This window comes from Giraffa tippelskirchi, chromosome 3, assembly GCF_054371585.1.
Source record: "Giraffa tippelskirchi isolate mGirTip1 chromosome 3, T2T-mGirTip1v1.2.pri, whole genome shotgun sequence".
NCBI lineage: Eukaryota > Metazoa > Chordata > Mammalia > Artiodactyla > Giraffidae > Giraffa > Giraffa tippelskirchi.
This window is the reverse complement of record NC_137277.1, coordinates 172,223,472-172,243,710: the sequence shown is the minus strand read 5'-3', so window position 1 is coordinate 172,243,710 and position 20,239 is coordinate 172,223,472. Positions and strand designations below refer to the sequence as shown.

The 20,239-nt window shown below is 41.7% G+C and overlaps 1 protein-coding gene across 32 annotated transcripts in view; it reads right to left on the bottom strand.

Moving 5' to 3' along the window:
• The window catches only part of RHBDD1 (rhomboid domain containing 1), a 184,445-nt gene that overhangs the window by 84,879 nt on the left and 79,327 nt on the right, over positions 1 to 20,239 (bottom strand). For 5 of the 32 annotated variants that reach the window (XM_081584688.1, XM_081584692.1, XM_081584689.1 and 2 more), the window contains one exon: positions 18,050 to 18,352. The exons of 25 other annotated variants lie outside the window; for them this stretch is intronic. In XM_081584688.1, coding sequence (XP_081440814.1) covers positions 18,216 to 18,352 — 137 coding nt within the window. In that variant the 3' untranslated portion in view covers positions 18,050 to 18,215. Of the gene's footprint in view, positions 1 to 1,904; positions 2,356 to 18,049; positions 18,353 to 20,239 lie in introns of those variants that run through there. 2 more of the 32 variants (XM_081584699.1, XM_081584700.1) reach the window with 1 other exon arrangement.

Genomic DNA, 20,239 nt, shown 5'->3' with positions numbered 1-20,239 from the left:
CAGCTGAGTATCCGTAACTTCAAGGCCATCTTAACGTGGTCAGAACTCTGAATATTAAAATCCACGAAAGCTAAGGGCCCAGTGTATCTAACACGAGAAGCAAAGGATTTTAGATACAACTGCTGCTGTTGCTGCTGCTAAGTCGCTTCAGTCGTGTCCGACTCTGTGCGACCCCATAGACGGCAGCCCACCAGGCTCCCCCGTCCCCGGGATTCTCCAGGCAAGAACACTGGAGTGGGTTGCCATTTCCTTCTGCAATGCATGAAAGTGAAAAGTGAAAGTGAAGTCGCTCAGTCGTGTCCGACTCTTAGCGACCCCATGGGTCTGCAGCCTACCAGGCTCCTCTGTCCATGAGATTTTCCAGGCAAGAGTACTGGAGTGGGTTGCCATTGCCTTCTGCAGGTTTAGATACAACTACTCTACTATTAATACTCAACACTACTGTACTTACAATCCAAGAGAACCAGAGGGAGCTTGATACTGAAGAAGGTACTTAAATTCAAGGAACATCATTCCATCTGAATTTCATATTACCAAACTGTTTTTAAGTGATGTGCTTTATTGATTTTGCTACAACTGCTTCTATGTAAGCATCCTATACACAAGTTTACCTGATTCTTTTTTCATCTAAACTTACACTCTGGTGCAGTGGTTCTCAACCAATTTAGCCCACCTAGGGAACAATGGCAGTGTCTGGAGATATTTTTGGCCATGACAACTGGGAGGAAGGGTGCACAAGCATGGAGTGGGTAAGAAGTCAGATGCTACTCAACATCCCATGGTGCACAGGATGGCCCCACCCCACCACAACACGGAATTATCTAGCCCCAAAGGTGTTGCAGTGGTAAAGAACCCGCCTGCCAATGCAGGAGACACGGGAGATGCAAGTTCGATTGCTGGGTGGGGAAGATCCCCTGGAGAAGGGAAAGGCTACCCACTCCAGTATTCTGGACCAGAGAATTTCATGGATTGTATAGTCCATGGAGTCGCAAAGAGTCGGACATGACTGAGGGACTTTCACTTTCACAAAGTGGTACAGTGGAAAAGAAGACGCCTGCCACTGCAGGAGACACAGGAGATGCGAGTTCGGTCTCTGGGTCGGGAAGATCCCCTGGAGGGGGAAATGGCAACCCACTCTTAATAATCTTGCCTGGGAAATCCCATGGACATGGACAGAGGAGCCTGGTAGGCTACAGTCCACGGGGTCACAAAGAGTCGGACATGACTAAGCACACACGTGCGTGCACACACACACAAGAGGTCAATAGAGCTCAGTAAGAAAAACCCTGTTTTAGAACAGACATCCTTGTTTGAAAAGTAGGCTATTTACATCAGAGAGAGGAGGGCTCAACTTTGGATCCGAGTAACAAATTGTCTTCAAATTTTCTGTACCATGAGCATATGAACAGCCTAAATAAAAACTACCTTTTAGAAAAACACTGAAATATGAGTACACAACACCTTGTAGATGTAGATATGTAAGAAAGGATGTGGATGCTCTTGATGACTTCCTCTTCCTCCCTCCTTCCTTGCCTGGCTTTTCCCATTCTCCTGTTTGTTTCTCTGCAGAAGGAGCTCTGTTCTTCACCACTTAGGCACACCGGACCGTTATGTTCCAATGATAAATTAATTTTGACAAAATTCCTTTACGAGTGGTAAATTTAAAAGTCTGAAGAATTTAGTCAGCTGGCCTTTTGCCCATATACAGAAATGATTAAAGACTAGACTGCAATTAAATTCTAAGCAGAGTGACATAATTAGCAAATTTATGAATGGGTCTTCTTTTCACAGTTCTACTGTCAGGACTAATTACTTGTATTAATTAGAACTGTCAACACATGAATATGCTTGTTGAAGCCGCTTCCTATGGTAAAATATGAGACTGGTAAATATCAAGACGCTTGGAAAGATGCAAAGACTTTCATTTATTAGCAACTCTAAATGATACAGAAGCACTGCCTGCACAATGAGCCTTGGGGATTGTAAATAGATTCCCAGTTAATGAATTCACTATTTGTTCTTCCTTGCTTAGGCTTTAGTCTTGGTTTAGCCTTTGGATCAAACAGTCAATATATCACTACTTCAGAAGGACTTTAGCAAGGATAAGGAAAAGAATTCTGCAAGTTTACTGGAAAAGCAGAAAGACTAGCTGGGATGGTTAAGGGGAGGAGAGAATTCTTGTCTTTCCATTGATTAGTCTGAGACTTATTGTAAAACAAGTGTTAAGAACTGCTTAAGTGAAAGGGGAAGGACAGCTGGGGGCTTTAAGAACCAGAGTTTGAGACCCAGTTTACACTCTGTGACCTTGGGTAAGTGGACAGGTTACTGAGACTCTCTGTGCCTTGGTTTTCTCATCTGAAAAACAGAAACATCAATAGAACTTGCAGAAAGTTACGGTGAATCTTAATTCAGTTAATACATAGAAAGGGCTTAGACCAGCACCCAGCTCAAGGTATATGCTGGCTGGCTGTTGTTCGGTTGTTGTTTCAGTTGCTAGGTCGTGTCTGACTCTCTTGCAACCCCATGGACTACAGCTCACCAGGCTCCACTGTCCATGGAATTCTCCAGGCAAGAATACTGGAGTGGGTTGCCATTTCCTTCTCCAGGGGATCTTCCCGAGCCAAGGATAGAACCCTCATTCCTACATTGGCAGGCGGGTTCTTTACCACTGAGCCACTTGGGAGGCTTTGGATGGGGGTAGAAACAGAATTTCACACTCCGAGAACAAGATCCTTAGAGCAGGATGCAGTGCTTTGGAATCAGAACCTAGCCCTAATACGTTTAATATCTAAGCCTCAACTGTGCCCTGCCTCATGAGTTCCTGTACAAAGTAAATTTTTAAAAATGCATGTAATGTCCTTGCTGGGCCTGGTACATACAAGGGGGCTTGCTAAACATTTGTGCTTAAGCATTCATTACCATTATCATCTTTTTTGGAGATATCTCCAGGATGGCTTGAAATGAATGCCAGGGGGGGCGGGGGGAGCTCATCCACCCATCAGGCGGCCATCACCACAGCCCCAAGAGGAGGGTCTAATCACCAGCCACAGAATCCCCATAAATCCCCTAATTACCTTGTTCGCTGGTGAGGGAGAGACAGCTGGGACTCCAACTGGGGCCTGACTGGCTGTGAAGCCCACACTGTGTGGAGGCGTGAAAAGGCAGGCTGCAAAGGGCTTCCTCACAGACTGAGGCGGAGACAGACTCTCAGCTCTTCCTATCTTTTTTCCCTGTTTCCCTGCTTTACATATTTTTTAAAACACAGTCATCATTACGGTTGCCTGGGGGAAATGGAGGGATGTGTACACATTGCCATATTTAAAATGGATAACCAACAAGCAGCTATTGTATAGAACAGGGAACTCTGCTCTGTGTTACGTGGCAGCCTTGATGGGGGAACACGGATACATGTATATGTATGGCTGAGTCCCTTCGCTGTTTACCTGAAACTATCAGAACAGTGTTAATCAGCTATACCCCAATATAAAACAAAAAGTTCAAAAGAAAAAAACCAAATTCTTGATAGGCAAAGCTTCGGCTGTCTAGCTGAACTGTATCTGATAACTACCGTAAAATAACTACCATAAGACAATTTTAAACTAAGTTGGGTTAATCAACTTTCTGATCCTCTTAAGTACCAACTTGGGCAAGGGGGCTCAAAACAGAATTATTCTCGCTTTATGCTGTTTTAAAAGGTCCTTCCAGAGACGCACATTTCTGACAGCGAAGACGGCCAGACACATGGATGCTGCTGGGAGTGTTTAGGGAATGAATGAGAGGCATTTGCTGGAGTCCCCCTCAATTCAAAAAGCTAATGTTTGGAATTTAACAAAACGTCAATATTAGGGCTGATTTCAACTAAAAATCCAATTGTGTACAAAGGTTATAAAATTCAGTTCAATTCAGTCGCTCGGTCGTGTCCGACTCTTTGCGACTCCATGAATCGCAGCACTCCAGGCCTCCCTGTCCATCACCAACTCCCGGAGTTTACCTAACTTATGTCCATCGAGTCAGTGATGCCATCCAGCCATCTCATCCTCTGCCATCCCCTTCTCCTCCTGCCCCCAATCCTTCCCAGCACAAGGGTCTTTTCCAGTGAGTCAACTCTTCGCATGAGGTGGCCAAAGTATTGGAGCTTCAGCTTCAACATCAGTCCTTCCAATGAACAACTAGGACTGATCTCCTTTAGGATGGACTGGTTGGATCTCCTTGCTGTCCAAGGGACTCTCAAGAGTCTTCTCCAATACCACAGTTCAAAAGCATCAATTCTTTGGCGCTCAGCTTTCTTCACAGTCCAACTCTCACATCCATACATGACTACTGGAAAAACCATAGCCTTGACTAGACAGACCTTTGTTGGCAAAGTAATGTCTCTGCTTTTTAATATGCTGTCTAGGTTGGTCATAACTTTTCATCCAAGGAGTAAGTGTCTTTTAATTTCATGGCTGCAATCACCATGTGCAGTGATTTTAGAGCCCAAAAAAATAAAGTCGGACACTGTTTCCCCATCTATTTGCCATGAAGTGATGGAACCAGATGCCATGATTTTAGTTTTCTGAATGTTGAGCTTGAAGCCAACTTTTTCACTCTCCTCTTTCACTTTCATCAAGAGGCTTTTTAGTTCCTCTTCACTTTCTGCCATAAGGGTGTCATCTGTATGTCTGAGGTTACTGATATTTCTCCTGGCAATCTTGATTCCAACTTGTGCTTCTTCCAGCCCAGCGTTTCTCATGATGTACTCTGTATATAAGTTAAATAAGCAGGGTGACAATATACAGCCTTGACGTACTCCTTTTCCTATTTGGAACCAGTCTGTTGTTCCATGAAATTAGACTAAGAAAATATAAGTTGACTCCTAATTTTGTCTTAAAAATCATTTGATACTTAATTTAATCAACTACTTAAAGATTAATCTGGCCAAAACTTCACAGCATCAAGACACTCAGTGCATAAGAAGAAAATCTAGTTGGAGGATGTTCTGGATCCATCCACAAGAAAGTTCAGTTAAATACAAGATGCTAGAAAACCCACCAGAGTTCCCAACGTCATGTTAGAAAGTAAGCTGATGCGAGCTGGTCAATGGAACTTGTTAACATTTATTTTAAAGGATAGATCCTCGCCTCTCTGCTCTAGTTGCTCAATAGACACTTCTCAAAGCAAATGTAGGCACTGAAGGATCTTACTGACAACTCTCTAAGGTAGAGGAGCATATGCATTGGGTTGGCCCAAAAGTTCATTCAGGTTTTTTCCATAATAGCTTATGAAAAACCCAAACAATTTTTTTGGCCAACCCTACAGCTGTAATGGTGAAAATGTGTATTATTACTCTTTGAATAATCCCGTTCATTTTTTTGATTGTATATTATGCTTAAAAGTGAACTTGGGGAATACAGTAAAAAGTAGCTCCAAACGGGGAGTATGATGCTGCATACTCCAGGACGAGCTCAGGGATGGTCAAGCCGTGTGGCTCCAGCCAACACCCTCTCTTTCTAGGGTGCACTGTGCCAAGGGGGTTAGGACCAAGGTGGTGAGTGCTAAGGCTCTTACAGAGTTATTATAATCCAAGGAATAACTATATTATTACAAACAAGATCTCTGTGGAATTCTTATAAGGCCTAACTGCTGCCACAAGGCTCTTAGACTAACATTGTTTTTGCACAGTTTCTGAAAGTGTCAGCTGAGCTCTCCTCAAATGGCAGAATCATGCCCGTCAGGTTATAATCGTCTCTAATTGGTGCTCTTGTGAATTGCAAATTTCCTAATCACTAAAAGGCCTGGAAAAGAATCTCATGCCTCTGTAACAAGAAACATGTTAAAAGGCAAAATAATTAAAAAAGAAAACACACTATGAGCAATAATCATTAAAATGTGCTGCTTTGTGTTTATATCAACATTCCTCATCAATAAAGGCAAGCCTAAAAAACAGAGTAAATGAAAAACAAACATTCTCTTTTACAGTTTCTTAATTGCATGATTTCTAATAAGAATTAGTATGTGATATAAGTTGGTCTTAATGGTTTCCTTTCTTGTCATGGAAACCTAAGAGGAAACCATTCACAACCCACTCTCTCTCCCTTGCTCCTTCCCATCAATCCATCCCATTCCTAAATATTACCGACCATCAGTCACCCTTCTCTTTGATTAACAATAGGTTCACCCAGACAATGGCTGTTTCTGTTGATTCCTTCTGAGTTCCCTCCTTCCAACCTTCTCTCTCTCTTCCACTTGACTAAGTTTCCTGAAGGCAGAGACTTTGGTTTTAGTCTTCATTATAGGGAAGAGGGGTGGCTACCTTGGCTCACACCTGGCACAATATGGGTTTTCCATATATTCTAAAAATTACATAGAAAGAATTTAGAAATCTAGGTAACTACTAAATGGACGGTACTATTTGTACTTTCAACTAAAATTAAAAAAAAAAAGGTACCCTCTGTCATCTTCTACAGCTAAAGAGTGACACAGAGATAAACGGAAACCTCTCTCCTTTGTCCTCAAGGAGCCCCCCACGTGAAGACCTGCAAGAATCAGAGGATGCTCATAACGCAGTCCTAGTGCCTGCGCTCACATGGCTGTCTCTGTGCACCCACCCTCACCCCTGCCCCACCGGCTGTGGATTCTGGTTTATTTGGGGGTCCAGACACCGATAATTTTTAAAAGCTCCTCAGATGATTCTGACCGGCAGCCAGGATGGAAAACCACCAAAATCTCTGAAACATCACCTCGAGTTACTCAGTAACAGTACACTTGACCTTTCTTGTCTTACAGGCCTTAGATGGAACCACAGTCATGCTGGATACCAATGGTGATTCTCTTTTTTCCAGAAACCAAGTGTGGTCACAAATACATTTAATTCTCCTTGATGTCAGTGAGCTGTACCTTTCATAAAAGTCCACTCTCCTCCATTTAATATCATCTTTTCTAACTTTCCACTGAAGTGGAAGATTCTGTCTATAGTTGGCTGTTAGCTGTGGGCTGGAAAACATCCAGGGATTTTATATTCTCTCCACTTTTACACGTCTCCACTGAAGGTTCTGGAAACACTCAACCATGAAATGTGTAGTAGAAATTCCCATAGGAAGGTTAACGTTGGCCAAGAAGACATTAGAAAACCTCTACTTGGAAAACTTAATTTGAAACTTTTTGATGAATAATTTTTTAAAGAATTTTTATTTATTTTTATTTTTGCTGTGGTGGGTCTTCATTGCTGCTTGGGCTTTTCTCTAGCTGCAGTGTGCAGGCTTTTCATTGTGGTGGCTTCTCGTGTTGCAGAGCATGGGCTCTAGGGCACACAGGCTTCAGCAGGTTGTGGCACGTGGGCTCAGCAGTTTTGGTTCCCGGCCTTCAGAGCACAGGTTCAGGAGTTAATGGCACACAAACTTAGTGCTCTACGGCATGTGGAGTCTTTCTGGATCATGGATTGAATCCGTGTCTCCTGCACTGGCAGGTAGACTCTTTACCGCTAAGCCACCAGGGAAGCCTGAAAGTTTCTGATGAATATTTTACAGAAAACTCTAGCTCATTACAATTTTTAATTTCATTCCTATGAGTATGTGTACCAAAAAAAAAGTTCATTAAGCCAGTAAAATACTAGTAGCATTTAGAATACTATTAATTATATTATCAAGTAAAATATTATGATGATGACCCTACCAATACAATATGAAAGGCAAAACAATGTAATGATTAGCTAAATAGACTCTGGAACCAAGACTCCTTGGGCTTAAATCTCTGCTCTATGACTTATTAGCTATTCGACCTCCGTTTGCCTCCCTTCAGTTTAGTCTCCTCTTCCCTGAAATGGGTAAATAGTAACATTTCATTTGCAGTTGTTGGATTGAGTGAACACACATGCACATACATGCTCACATATATACACATGCACACACACACACATATATGCATGCATATGTCCCTAAATAATGGTGCCTGGCATGCTGGAACTCAAATTCCATCTCTCTCCTCTAATCCACACATAGCAAAGTGAGCTTAAAGTTCAGATTTCATTTTATTGCTACCCCCATACTTGAGTCTCAGTGGTGTCCCCTGTCTCCAAGGTCAAGTGCAAAACCCTTAAGCACAACATACTGGGTCTCTGACAACCTGATTCCCACCCATTTGCCACTCTGGTGCGCACACTGAAAAATCTATTGCTGCTACACCACTGTAGTACCTACAATGGGCCACCCTCTCATCTCAGGGCCTTTCCCCATGGCCCCCTCTCTCCTTTCGTCACACCCTTCCCTAACTTCTCATCACATTTAGGGGAGAATCAAAATCCTTAGATGGCCCATGGTCTAGAGCCCACTAATTCAAATTTAGGATTGATACCTTGATTGCCTCAAACTTTAGATATGATACATGTATTCACATGAGAAAGCATGCTCACCCCCTAAATATTTGTCTGCCAGTCTTTAGGACAATCAAGGTGAAAGCAGTTGTTCTGATGTCATTACATCCACTCAAGAGGAAAATCTGTGAATCCTGAGTTTATAGAGTAAATAGAATCCTGTCTGTATACCTCTCTTCTGTCTGCTGTAGGTACAGTTTTTATTTTCATGTTAAACAGTTGTCTGTCTATTCATGTAACTTACAGCAGAGAAAGATACTCTTTTTAGAAAATACAAGTCTGGGTGTTTTTAAGGACAGTGCTCATTTGATCTCATTATTCTACCAGTTAATTGACAGGAAAGAATGTCCTAATAGCTCATTAACTCTGAAGATGTCCCCCTTGTCTGGTGTCAAGGTCTAAGAGATACAGAGTGCACAGCAGCTGTACTACTGCTGCTGCTTTAGGGGGACAAAGCATTAGGTTCACACAGTTGAAAAACAGCAGATGTTTTGATTTGGGTTTCAAACAATCCTATCTACACTATGGCAGAAATTTGGTGGTGAGTTATTTTCCCCTCAGGCTAATTAGATGAACTACATGGCTGGTTAAACATTATTTTCTGGGGCCACAGTGTTTTTTCACAGCCACTGCTTATGGAAATCATTCTTGGTTAGATTATAATCTGCCAAAATGGTAACTGGTTTGAAAGGCTCTCTGAGAAAGCACTCCTTGCTGATCTTTCCCTTCTATGCATCCTTGTCCCTTACATGCAGGACTGTCCGCTCCTGCAATAATGAGCAAAAGTGTAAGAGAAACAGGCCATCAACGCAGGGACTGCTCAGTGACTACTCAGATCCCTTCCTCAAAGCATACAGTGCAATTATGCCATTTGCAGCAACACAGATGGACCGAGAGATTGTCATACTGACTGAAGTTTAAGTCAGACAGAGAAAGAGGAATATCTTATAACATTCCTTATATGTGGAATCTAAAAAGAAATGTTACAAACAAACTTACAAAACAGAAAGAGATTCACTGACTTAGAGAACGAATTTATGGTTGCCAGAGGGGGAGGGGTAGTTAGGGAGTTTGGGATGGGCGTGTACACACTGCTATATTTAGAATGGATAACCAACAAGGACCTACTGTATTGCACACGGAACTCTGCTCAGTGTTACGTGCCAGTCTGCTTGGGAGGGGAGTTTGTAAAAGAATGCATCCATGTACATGTACAGCTAACTCCCTTCCCTGTTCACCTGAAACTATCACAACATTGTTAATCAGTGACACCCCAAAACAAAATAAAAAGTTTAAAATTTTTAAAAAAGAGAAAGAAATCCAGAATTCCAGGAAACAGCTATGCCCATAAACCAAGAAACACTGTCTTCATGCCTTCCTGATGCATAAAACATTAAAATGATAATAATTGGCAAATAATTAGGGCTGCTGAGGGGGTAAGAAAACACTGTCATAACCTGACAAGTGTCACAGTGTCAAAGCTATGCTCAAAATGGTCCTTGCTGGGTCTGAGTGATCTAAGGAAGGGGCTCGTTTTCCTCCTCACCCCCACATGTCTCACTAAAAAGCATCTTTCACACAATGGTGAATTACTTGGGGCTTAAAGTTTATCTCTGTCACAGTGCAGTGTGCTAAAAGAAGGGCCTGCTAACCCCCAGAGACACAGCTCATTTAAAGTTATAATGAAGACAGCAGGTGTTCCATACAGATGTCTCTTCTTTCTAGAAGACACCGATTAAACACTTTATCTCCCTTAATGTTGGTGGGCTAGGCTACATTTTATTTCGGCATCACCCCGAGCTCCTTTTAGTCTCACTGAGCTGAAAATTACAAACTACTGGGTTTGGGGTTGTTCTGCAGGGATTTGTAGGGAATCCTGAACACTATGATCCTAGAGTCAACTCCCACTGTTTCCTAGAAACACAAAAAGTGTATTTTGAGATACAAAAATTCTCTTCCAGAGAAAGCATGCCAGACTCCCCCCTTTCCTTGGCGACCCAAACTTCTGAGTGCCAATTACTAGACACCTTCCACTGAGGTGATACACAACTGATTTGAAAAAAATGTGCTTGGTAAAATGTGCGCAGCTTTAACTTTTGTAAACTGTAAAGTCAGATGGCAACGCCTGGTGCCGTGGCTCCTGATAGCTCCACTGAGACAGGATCCAGTGTGTTCTGGATCCCTTAATTTACAGGACAACAATGGAGAAACAGACATAGAGAACAGACTTATGGACATGGGGAGAGGGAAGGAGAGGGTGAGATGTATGGAAGGAGTAACAGTGAAACTTACATTACCATATGTAAAATAGATAGCCATGGGGAAATTTGCTGTATGGCTCAGGAAACTCAAACAGGGGCTAGGTATCAACCTAGAGGGGTGTGACAGGGAGGGAGATGGGAGGGAGTTTCAAAAGGGAGGGGATATATGTATACCTATGGCTGATTCATGTTGAGGTTTGACAGAAAAACAGCAAAATTCTGTAAAGAAATTATCCTTCAATTAAAAAAAAAATTAATTAAAGAAAAAAAAGAAAGAAATCACTGAAGCAGCCAGGGAGAGCTAGTTACTGGTAAATGAAGCCACTGTTCTTCCTGCCCAGAGTATGTGGATACTTTTAGCCTGGAAGGATTGCAGGGTAGATGAAAAGGGAAAGGAGGAAATGAGCAAAAAGGAAAAGTAGAGACTGGGTGTAGAGAGATCCTAGTTTGGGTATCAGCTCTGCACCATCTCCCTCATCACTCTGATGGAGTAAGTAGCCCACAGAGGCTGGAGGTGAAGGCGTGAGGTGGAGTTTTCTCTGTATTTCTCTACAAAAAACAACCTGATGCCTTTAACAGAGTGGGACTGTGGATAACATCAAAGAAGAGGAAGGCCAATACTGCATATTTTTAGCAATGTGTAGATTTTCATATTTTTTTTATAAAAGTTCTACATGATTTTTCAGACATTTGAGAGAATGGCATGAAGTCAAAACAAGAAAGTAAGTCACCACAATCTTATTCCCGAGAAATAGGATGAGTGGCATTTTGCTAAATATTATTCCAATCTTTTTTATAGTACATTTACTAGGTCTTACAAAAATAGATGTGTCTCTACTAAGAATACTGCTATATCCTGCTCATTTGACTCACTGTGAACCTGCTTCTCTCTTTTTAGTGGCTAAGTATTATTCTAGATCAAGATTTATTTCACCTACCTCCTTTTGGGGCATGATTAGGCCATTCGCGATTTTTCTAAAGCAGATGATTACAATGTAATTTTAATCAGCTTAATATTTATAGTAATCCTAATAATACTGCACAATTTTGGTCCTGTGTTACAACAAAAGTAGATTTAAATAACACAGATGTGACACAGGAAGACTGCTGGTCCCTAATTGAGATTCACGAAGATATATAAATACATATTATGCATGACTCTCACATCTGGCTCTCCATAACGAAGTACAACAGAATTATAAATAGTTTTGAATCCTTGGAGAACTGCCATGTGATGAAACTAGACCACTTTGAAAGCTATTTGTGATTCTGTAATAAATGGAAACCAACATATGACTCTTGATTTTTCTCACTAGCAAAACAACACAACAAAATGGATGAACACATGCAACCCCGAGTGAGATTCAAGAGGCTGAGTAAAAGACAGTGAAAATTCTCACATGAATGATTCCTGTTAACAAGGAGCTAGCTGCTGTTTGAGCTTCCCTGGTGGCTCAAAGGGTAAAACGTCTCCCTGCAGTGCAGGAGACCCGGGTTTGATCCCTGGATCGGGAAGATCCCCTGGAGGAGGAAATGGCAACCCACTCCATTACTCTTGCCTGGAAAATCCCATGGATGGAGGAGCCTGGTGCAGGCTACAGTCCATGGGGTCACAAAGAGTCGGACACGACTGAGCGATTTCACTTTCACTTTCAGCTGCTGTTTAGTTGCTCATCTGTGTCCAGCTCTTTATGATCCAATGGACCTGTAGCCCTCCAGGCTCCTCTGTCCATGGGGATTCTCCAGGCAAGAATACTGGAGTTGGTTGCCATACCCTCCCCTCCAGGGGATCTTCCCACCCCAGGGATTGAACCCAAGTCTCCTGCATTGCAGGCGGATTCTTTACCGCCTGAGCCACCAGCGAAGCCCAACAAGGAACTAGAGGAATGTGTAAAACGTTGGTGTTTTTGTCTTGTGCTCAGTAGCTAAGTTGTGTCTGACTCTTTGTTATACCATGGAACTGTAGCCTGCCAGGCTCCTCTGTCCATGGGATTTTCCAGGCAAGAATACTGGAACGGGTTGCCATTTCCTCCTCCAGGGGATCTTCCCGACCCAGGGATCGAACCCATGTCTCCTGTATCTCCCTGCATTGGCAGGTGGTTGCTCAATGTAAAATTCTGATGTCTTAAGGCACACTTAGTGCAAGCGCATTTCTTTCTTTTTGTTATGAATCTTTTTCTAAAAAGAAAGCCACTGAAGAAAAATTGAGTCCTATTTAAATGAACAGTGCAAATATCAATTCAAATGACATTAATTGAGCCCACAGTAAAAACAATATTTTCAAGCTCACATGCTATAATTTTTGGTAGAAATAAAAGACTGCCCAGAAGACTATTTATGACTGTCCATAGGAAGCATAATTTTTGGTGTGTGTTCTATTAGATACCTAATATGCAAGTTTCTTGCATAAGAAGGGCTTTCTTCTCCTGTACAAACTATTGATTTCACAATTTTTAATTAACGTCAGGACTTCTTTTGCTTAAAAAAAAATCAACCAAAGTACTTGGCCAATGATGTGAGGACAACAGTAAGAGAAATGTCACTGTCAATTCTATAAATGATACTATCTTTTTCAATTTAGCTGAGACTGTTTTATCGTGACCATGCCTACCTAAGAGTTTTCAGTGTTCTGATGTCAGGATGATGCAATGGCCATTGCAATGGCCAATCCACTTTCAAGAACACAAACATAACTCCAGCTCAGCCACATGGGCTGACTATGTGGAGGGCAACAGACAGATTCATGCTGGACTCTTCCGTAACTGAAAATTCACCGCAGCCCACAGTGCTTTTTCTGAAGAGGCTGTGTTGGACAATGTAGAAAGTGCCCTGGCAAGGAAGAGAGGGGTCTGGCCTTCTCATCTGTTGTCTGCCACTCAGCACGTGACCCCGGGCCTCGCAATTAACTTCTCTGTGCTCTGTTTCCCAATCTAAGACAATGACTACAATGACAAATGCTTATTTCATAGAGTTCTGTATGGGGATGTGAACCTTCCTGGCACAGAATCATTAATGCTCATGGACCTGGAAAAAAAATCACCAAAACATGTACAGCGGTTTCTTCTGGGTGCCTACCTTATGGGTAGCTGCAAGGATTAAATGTGAGTGGTTTTAATGTGGGTGGTGGAGTTATGAACTATTTTTTCTCTTTTCTTTTTGGTGGTTTGTATTTTCCAAGGTTATTATATTCTTTTCTAACCAGCATGACAACACTTGTCCAAATTCTAGAAGACCATAATAACTGAACTGAACTCAGGTCCTCATCACCACCTGTCTCAGGCCCTCAGCAACACCCACCCTGGGACATCTGGAATTCAGGGAGGACTTCGGGAGAAAGCTGGGAGTCCATTTGCAGGCAGCCCAGAAGACGGATGTGGAAGCTAATTCAAGGTTTGGCTCTGCTCCCACTTGGACTCATAAGAGCACGAGGAAATGTGGATTCAATCTCGGACCTTCCAGGAAGGTCCTGACTCCCAGGATCCTCATGCCCAGGGAACCTGACCTACATCACACCGGCATCCCCAGGGCAGGCCACTGTCCACAGTTAACAGACACAGATACACACTGTGATAGGATGTAAGTCTCTTGACTTCTCCTAGTCTGCTTCCTCATTGGGTAAAATCAAGGGTCAGACAATGATGACCTTTAGGTCACTCTCCATGCCATTCATGTTTGAAAATGGAATGGTCTTATATCATTCTCCATTACCTACTTTAAAAATAATTTATGTAAATTAAGCAAAGGATTGATATAAGAGGTCCCTCCCTAAGATTGCAGTTATGTATTTAAAATTATATGGTACAATTATATGGTATATTGGGAGGCTGCTGCAATGGCTCCGCGCAGAAGCGAGGCGGCTGCAATGGCTCTGCACAGAAGCGAGGCGGCTGAGACGGCTCCGCGCAGAAGCGTGGCCGAGAGGAGCTAGGCCGGGCCGGGGGCCGGGAGCTGGTTTTAGAAAAGGCAGCGGAACCAGAGATCAAATTGCCAATATCCGCTGGATCATCGAAAAAGCAAGAGAGTACCAGAAAAACATCTATTTCTGCTTTATTGACTATGCCAAAGCCTTTGACTGTGTGGATCACAATAAACTGTGGAAAATCCTGAAAGAGATGGGAATACCAGACCACCTGACCTGCCTCTTGAGAAATCCGTATGCAGGTCAGGAAGCAACAGTTAGAACTGGACATGGAACAACAGACTGGTTCCAAATAGGAAAAGGAGTCCGACAAGGCTGTATATTGTCACCCTGCTTATTTAACTTATATGCAAAGTACATCATGAGAAATGCTGGGCTGGAGGAAACACAAGCTGAAGCTGGAATCAAGATTGCCAGGAGAAATATCAATAACCGCAGATACGCAGATGACACCACCCTTATGGCAGAAAGTGAAGAAGAACTAAAGAGCCTCTTGATGAAAGTGAAAGAGGAGAGTGAAAAAGTTGGCTTAAAGCTCAACGTTCAGAAAACTAAGATCATGGCATCTGGTTCCATCACTTCATGGAAATAGATGGGGAAACAGTGGAAACAGTGTCAGACTTTATTTTTTGGGGCTCTAAAATCACTGCTGATGGTGATTGCAGCCATGAAATTAAAAGACGCTTACTCCTTGGAAGGAAGGTTATGGCCAACCTAGATAGCATATTTAAAAGCAGAGACATTACTCTGCCAACAAAAGTCCGTCTAGTCAAGGCTATGGTTTTTCCAGTGGTCATGTATGGATGTGAGAGTTGGATGGTGAAGAAAGCTGAGCGCCGCAGAATTGATGCTTTTGAACTGTGGTGTTTGAGAAGACTCTTGAGAGTCCCTTGGACTGCAAGGAGATCCAATCAGTCCATCCTAAAGGACATCGATCCTGGGTGTTCATTGGAAGGACTGATGTTGAAGCTGAAACTCCAATACTTTGGCCACCTCATGCGAAGAGTTGACTCATTGGAAAAGACCCTAATGCTGGGTAGGACTGGGGGCAGGAGGAGAAGAGGACAACAGATGAGATGGTTGGATGGCATCACTGACTCGATGGACATGGGTTTGGGTAGACTCCGGGAGTTGGTGATGGACAGAGAGGCCTGGCGTGCTGCAATTCATGGGGTCGCAAAGAGTCGGACATGACTGAGCGACTGAACTGAACTGATATGGTATATATTACAAGAAAGGCTCAAATTAAAAAAAAATAAATTTATTTAATTTTATTCATTAAAATATCAACTGCTGAATCAATGAAACAAAGTCTAGGCCTTTAGCTCCAAAAAAAGAGAATTTGTTTTGTTTCCTATTTTAGTATAGATACATAGAATTAGAAAATTTTTCATACCTCCAATTGTTTGATTAATAAGAATGCAGAATCTACTATAATTTTAAAGCACTATTTGACAACTCTCTTCCTAATTAAAACATATTATAGGAATGAAGGGTCTCTTAAACAGACCTATATTAAAAGAGTTTTCTCCAGTTCCGTCTGATCTTATGAGACACTGAATATACCCATCAATAACTTTGGTATTAAAGATTGTACAGATTAAAAAAAGAAAAAAATTGTATAGATAACCTGAGTATCCAAATCATCATATTAATAAATTTGATATTCTAAAAAATTCTTACACAACTTAAGGAATCACAGTTGCTGAATCAGAGAATTTCATAGATGGGTAAGTAAAGGGACCAATTCATTTCAAAAGTTACTTTGTCTCTTTCCCAAATCTAATCTATTGGGGTAGCTGAAGTGAAGTCACTTAAATCTCCTGTCATTCAGCAAAAAGAATAATAATTTTGGTTTGATAGCAAAGAAGACTTACTCATTTCTGTACCCTGTTATTACACACAGACAAGGGACTCAAAGAGGGATTTGCTAAGGAACAGAATGAATGGAGCAATGTGAAGAATGCACCAGGCAACACTCCTGCAACCACTAAGACTTGCTAGCCCCCAAAGCAGGATGGAGGAGATGTGGGTGGGTAGAACTACTTCATTAGAGTTTTGTTTATTGTTAAATCTACTCATTAGCATCTGAATAATGCTTTAAATAAATGGTGATTGTGGGGGTAGGTGGCAAAGCAAAAATTATAAAATAATTCACAAAGAACTATTAATGTCAATTTCTCAAATGTGTTTCAATTCCACGTATCATTATTTTTACCTTTTTTTATTTTAGCAATGGCCAAGATATAGTTAATCTTTCTAAGTATAAAACCTCAACAGAAGCCTGCTCCTTCCCAATAGCAACCTAAACAGAACCTTGGTCCACTTATTTTATTCTTTCTCTTCCTGACTGGGATATATTCACATGTTAGTTCCCAGGTTTGAAAAAGCATGTATTTATATTTCTTTACACGCACAATTTCACATCTAGCTACAGTGTCGAATATCAAACTTTACTCACTGAAATGAATATCTCTAATGTCGAGAGTAGGAAGTAAGAACCAGTAATCTAAAGGAAGCGTTCTGTGATGAAATTGCTTTTAGGAAATCTAGCAGATGGCACTTTTTCATTACAGAGAAAGTTTTCCTAGGGGAAAACACACCAAATTACTTAAAAAAAAAAAAAAGTTAAGTGCTCACACAGAATGAGCTGTGCATCTCTGTCCTGGCCTCCAACACGCCTGCAAAGCCAAGCAGGCCAGCCGTGAACATTTGCATACGTTAAAAATCACCAACTGCATTATGCCTGCATTGGGCCAGTGAAGACTCATATAATCAAGAGACTAAAGAAGGTACCACCATCAAACGCATTTACATATCAATGTAGATCTGCCTTAGACAGTTGTGTGACTTTATCTTCTGATACAGAAATGATCTTTTATCCGTCAGCCCTGAGACCTAGATGACAAACGCGCCAATATTCCTGGCACCTCTCAATGTCCCCATTTCTTTCTGGCTACACCTGCCCTACTCAGTCCATTACCACAGAAGAATGGAAAAGAAAGAAAACTTTGAAGGGGACCCACTTCAACTCTTATTATTAAAAAAAGAATAGTAATAAAGCAAACATCTGATTAGGTTCAGTGACACACATCTCAAGTAAAGTTAGTTCAGTGAGGACTGACGCTCAGACCACTGTGGTTCCAAGCCTTTTCTCTTTGTACCATATGATGTACCATATGATGAAAGATTAAAAACATGTATGTCATTTACTCCATTTTTTTTTCAAAATTTTCCATACAATAATAAACAAGACAAATATCATTTGCATATACTTTGGTGTAGCTTCAATAAAAGGCAAAACAGACAACTCAGTTAAATTCTCTTTGTTTTTTCACTTAAAATATACCTGAATTGGCCCCTATGAATATAAATGCCTATAAACAGGATTCAAAGATACTGTCAAGTGATCTTTTAGCAACAAAAGCCTTAGATACTAATTTGGAACCTCAATAGTCTTTCCCAATATGGCTCCCCTGGTTAATTTAACATGTGAAGACTTAGAGACAAAGCAGGAAACCGTTTCAATTTAAAGCCAAGACCTTTGTATTATAGTTTATCCCACCATAGCTCCACATATGGCCAGCCAGGAACCCCAACTGTACAGTTTGGGGAGGGGGTAACAACTCTGCTTGATTTTCACAAGAGAGCCGGAGTGTGATTGTGGCCGTTTGCCTTTCAGAGGAGTCTAGGAAAAGCAGCACACGTTACTCCACATGTCATGAGGATTTCCAGTTTTAACCAGTACACATGCTCCAGGCTGGCAGACAGAAGTTGAAAAGGACACAGCTTTGTACCCAGCCGCCAGCTGAACTTGGTGGCAGGCTATTTAAAAAAAAAAAAAAAAAGGCACAAATTATACATGGAAGGATGTGGGGGAGGGGGAGAGGAAAATGGAATGAGCTAATGTTCCTAGTTGGCATCTGCCTTTTGACTCAAAGAGATGGCTCTCATCCAGAATTTTTCTATTATTGTGGCATCAGCTGCCTCTTGGATTCATTTATAAAAGCTGAGACTGCCAACAGAACAGGACAAGATTTCTGTTAATGGTAGTAAATGTGCAAAAGCCTCTTGAAATAATAGGATTTCGATATTTCTTCTACAAAGGCTACTGTGGTATTATTATTCCTGGCATGAGCTTTAGGACTTGTAATTATAGCCAGGTACACTGTTAAGAAATAGGACAACAGCAAATTCTGAGGTTAAAAAAGTTGCTACCTTGATTCTTTAATTTACTCTTCCAGTATATCGAACTAAAGAGAGGTCTGAAACTAATTTGGTGCTGGATGTTTCTTGCTGGACTGGCATTCTACCAAATGAATTTCCACAATTTGGCCCTTTCATATCCCAGTATTATTGGTGACTATTACGCTAACTTCTTCTCTGAAAACTGGGAATCAAAGAAAAAGAATTAAGCATTTATCCTGCCTTTTAAAACAAGCCTATAGATTCTACCTTCTTCATGAGGGAAAGATTTTCCTTATTTTTTTTAAAAAAGCTAATAAATAAATGTACTAAGGTGATAAATTGAAACTCCCAATGAAGATTCAGAAACACTTCTGGTTTCCACTGGGGATATAGAAAACTGGAAAAAGCACCACTATTATCTTTAAGCATAAATGCTGGACAATTTGCAAACTAATATTCTGTCCTGAACCTATGGGAAAGGGACAGCAGTAGGGCAGTCAGCTAATCTGAAGTCCAAGATGTTACAGGAGCCCTTGTTTACCCAGGACAGGCTCTACTGGACACTTAAGAGAATTCAGCCAACACTGTTAACACACTGCTAAGGCAGAGTGATGGCTAGCAAGATTATATTCTTAGAATTCGTAACACAGAACACATAGAGGGCTGCAATATAAAGGAATTCACACCCAACTTTCAGGCTCTTCTCAGGACCTCCAGTGGTCCTTATAAAGACACAGGTGAGTTCAGAGTTTGTGTCCTCTGTCCTTCCTGGGATAGTCCTGAGGGACAAAACAGCAGTCACGCAGGAAAGACTGCCTGGATCCTTATTCCCTACTGTCCCTAAGGAACAGAAGAATTAAGTGCCTGCAAGAAAGACAAAAACCAAGTTTCCCTTAGGGAAATAGTGAGAGCCTTCTGCAGCTTAGAAAAGGGAAGAGGAAAAAAAAAGCAGAGAGCAAAGAGTAAATGGGGCTTCCCTGGTGGCTCAGACGGTAAAGGATTCACCTGCAATGCAAGAGACCCCTGTTCAATATCTGGGTCAGGAAAGAGTAAAGGACTGATGCTGAAGCTCCAATACTTTGGTCACCTGATGAGAAGAGTCAACTTATTGGAAAAGATCCTAACGCTGGGAAAGACTGTGTGCAGGAGGAGAAGGGGGCGACAAAGGATGAGACGGTTGGATGGCATCACCGACTTAATGGACTTGAGTTTGAGCAAGCTCCGGGAGATAGTGGAGGACTAGGAAGCCTGGCGTGCTGCAGTCCACGGGGTCACAAAGAGCTGGACACGACTGAGCGACTGAACAACAATGAGTAACAACAGTGTGCCACCCACCGGAGGAGGAGTAAGGGAGGGGACAGGGTACCTAACCCAGTTACAGCACAAGGACTTAAAAATGAAGTCCAAGTAGACACTGAGGAACACTCAGGCAAGTTAGCCCCCACCCTAGAAACAAGGTAACGGTGGAGGAATTCAAAGCCGTTGGTACACTGAGGGTAACCTTATAGTACATATTCAATATTA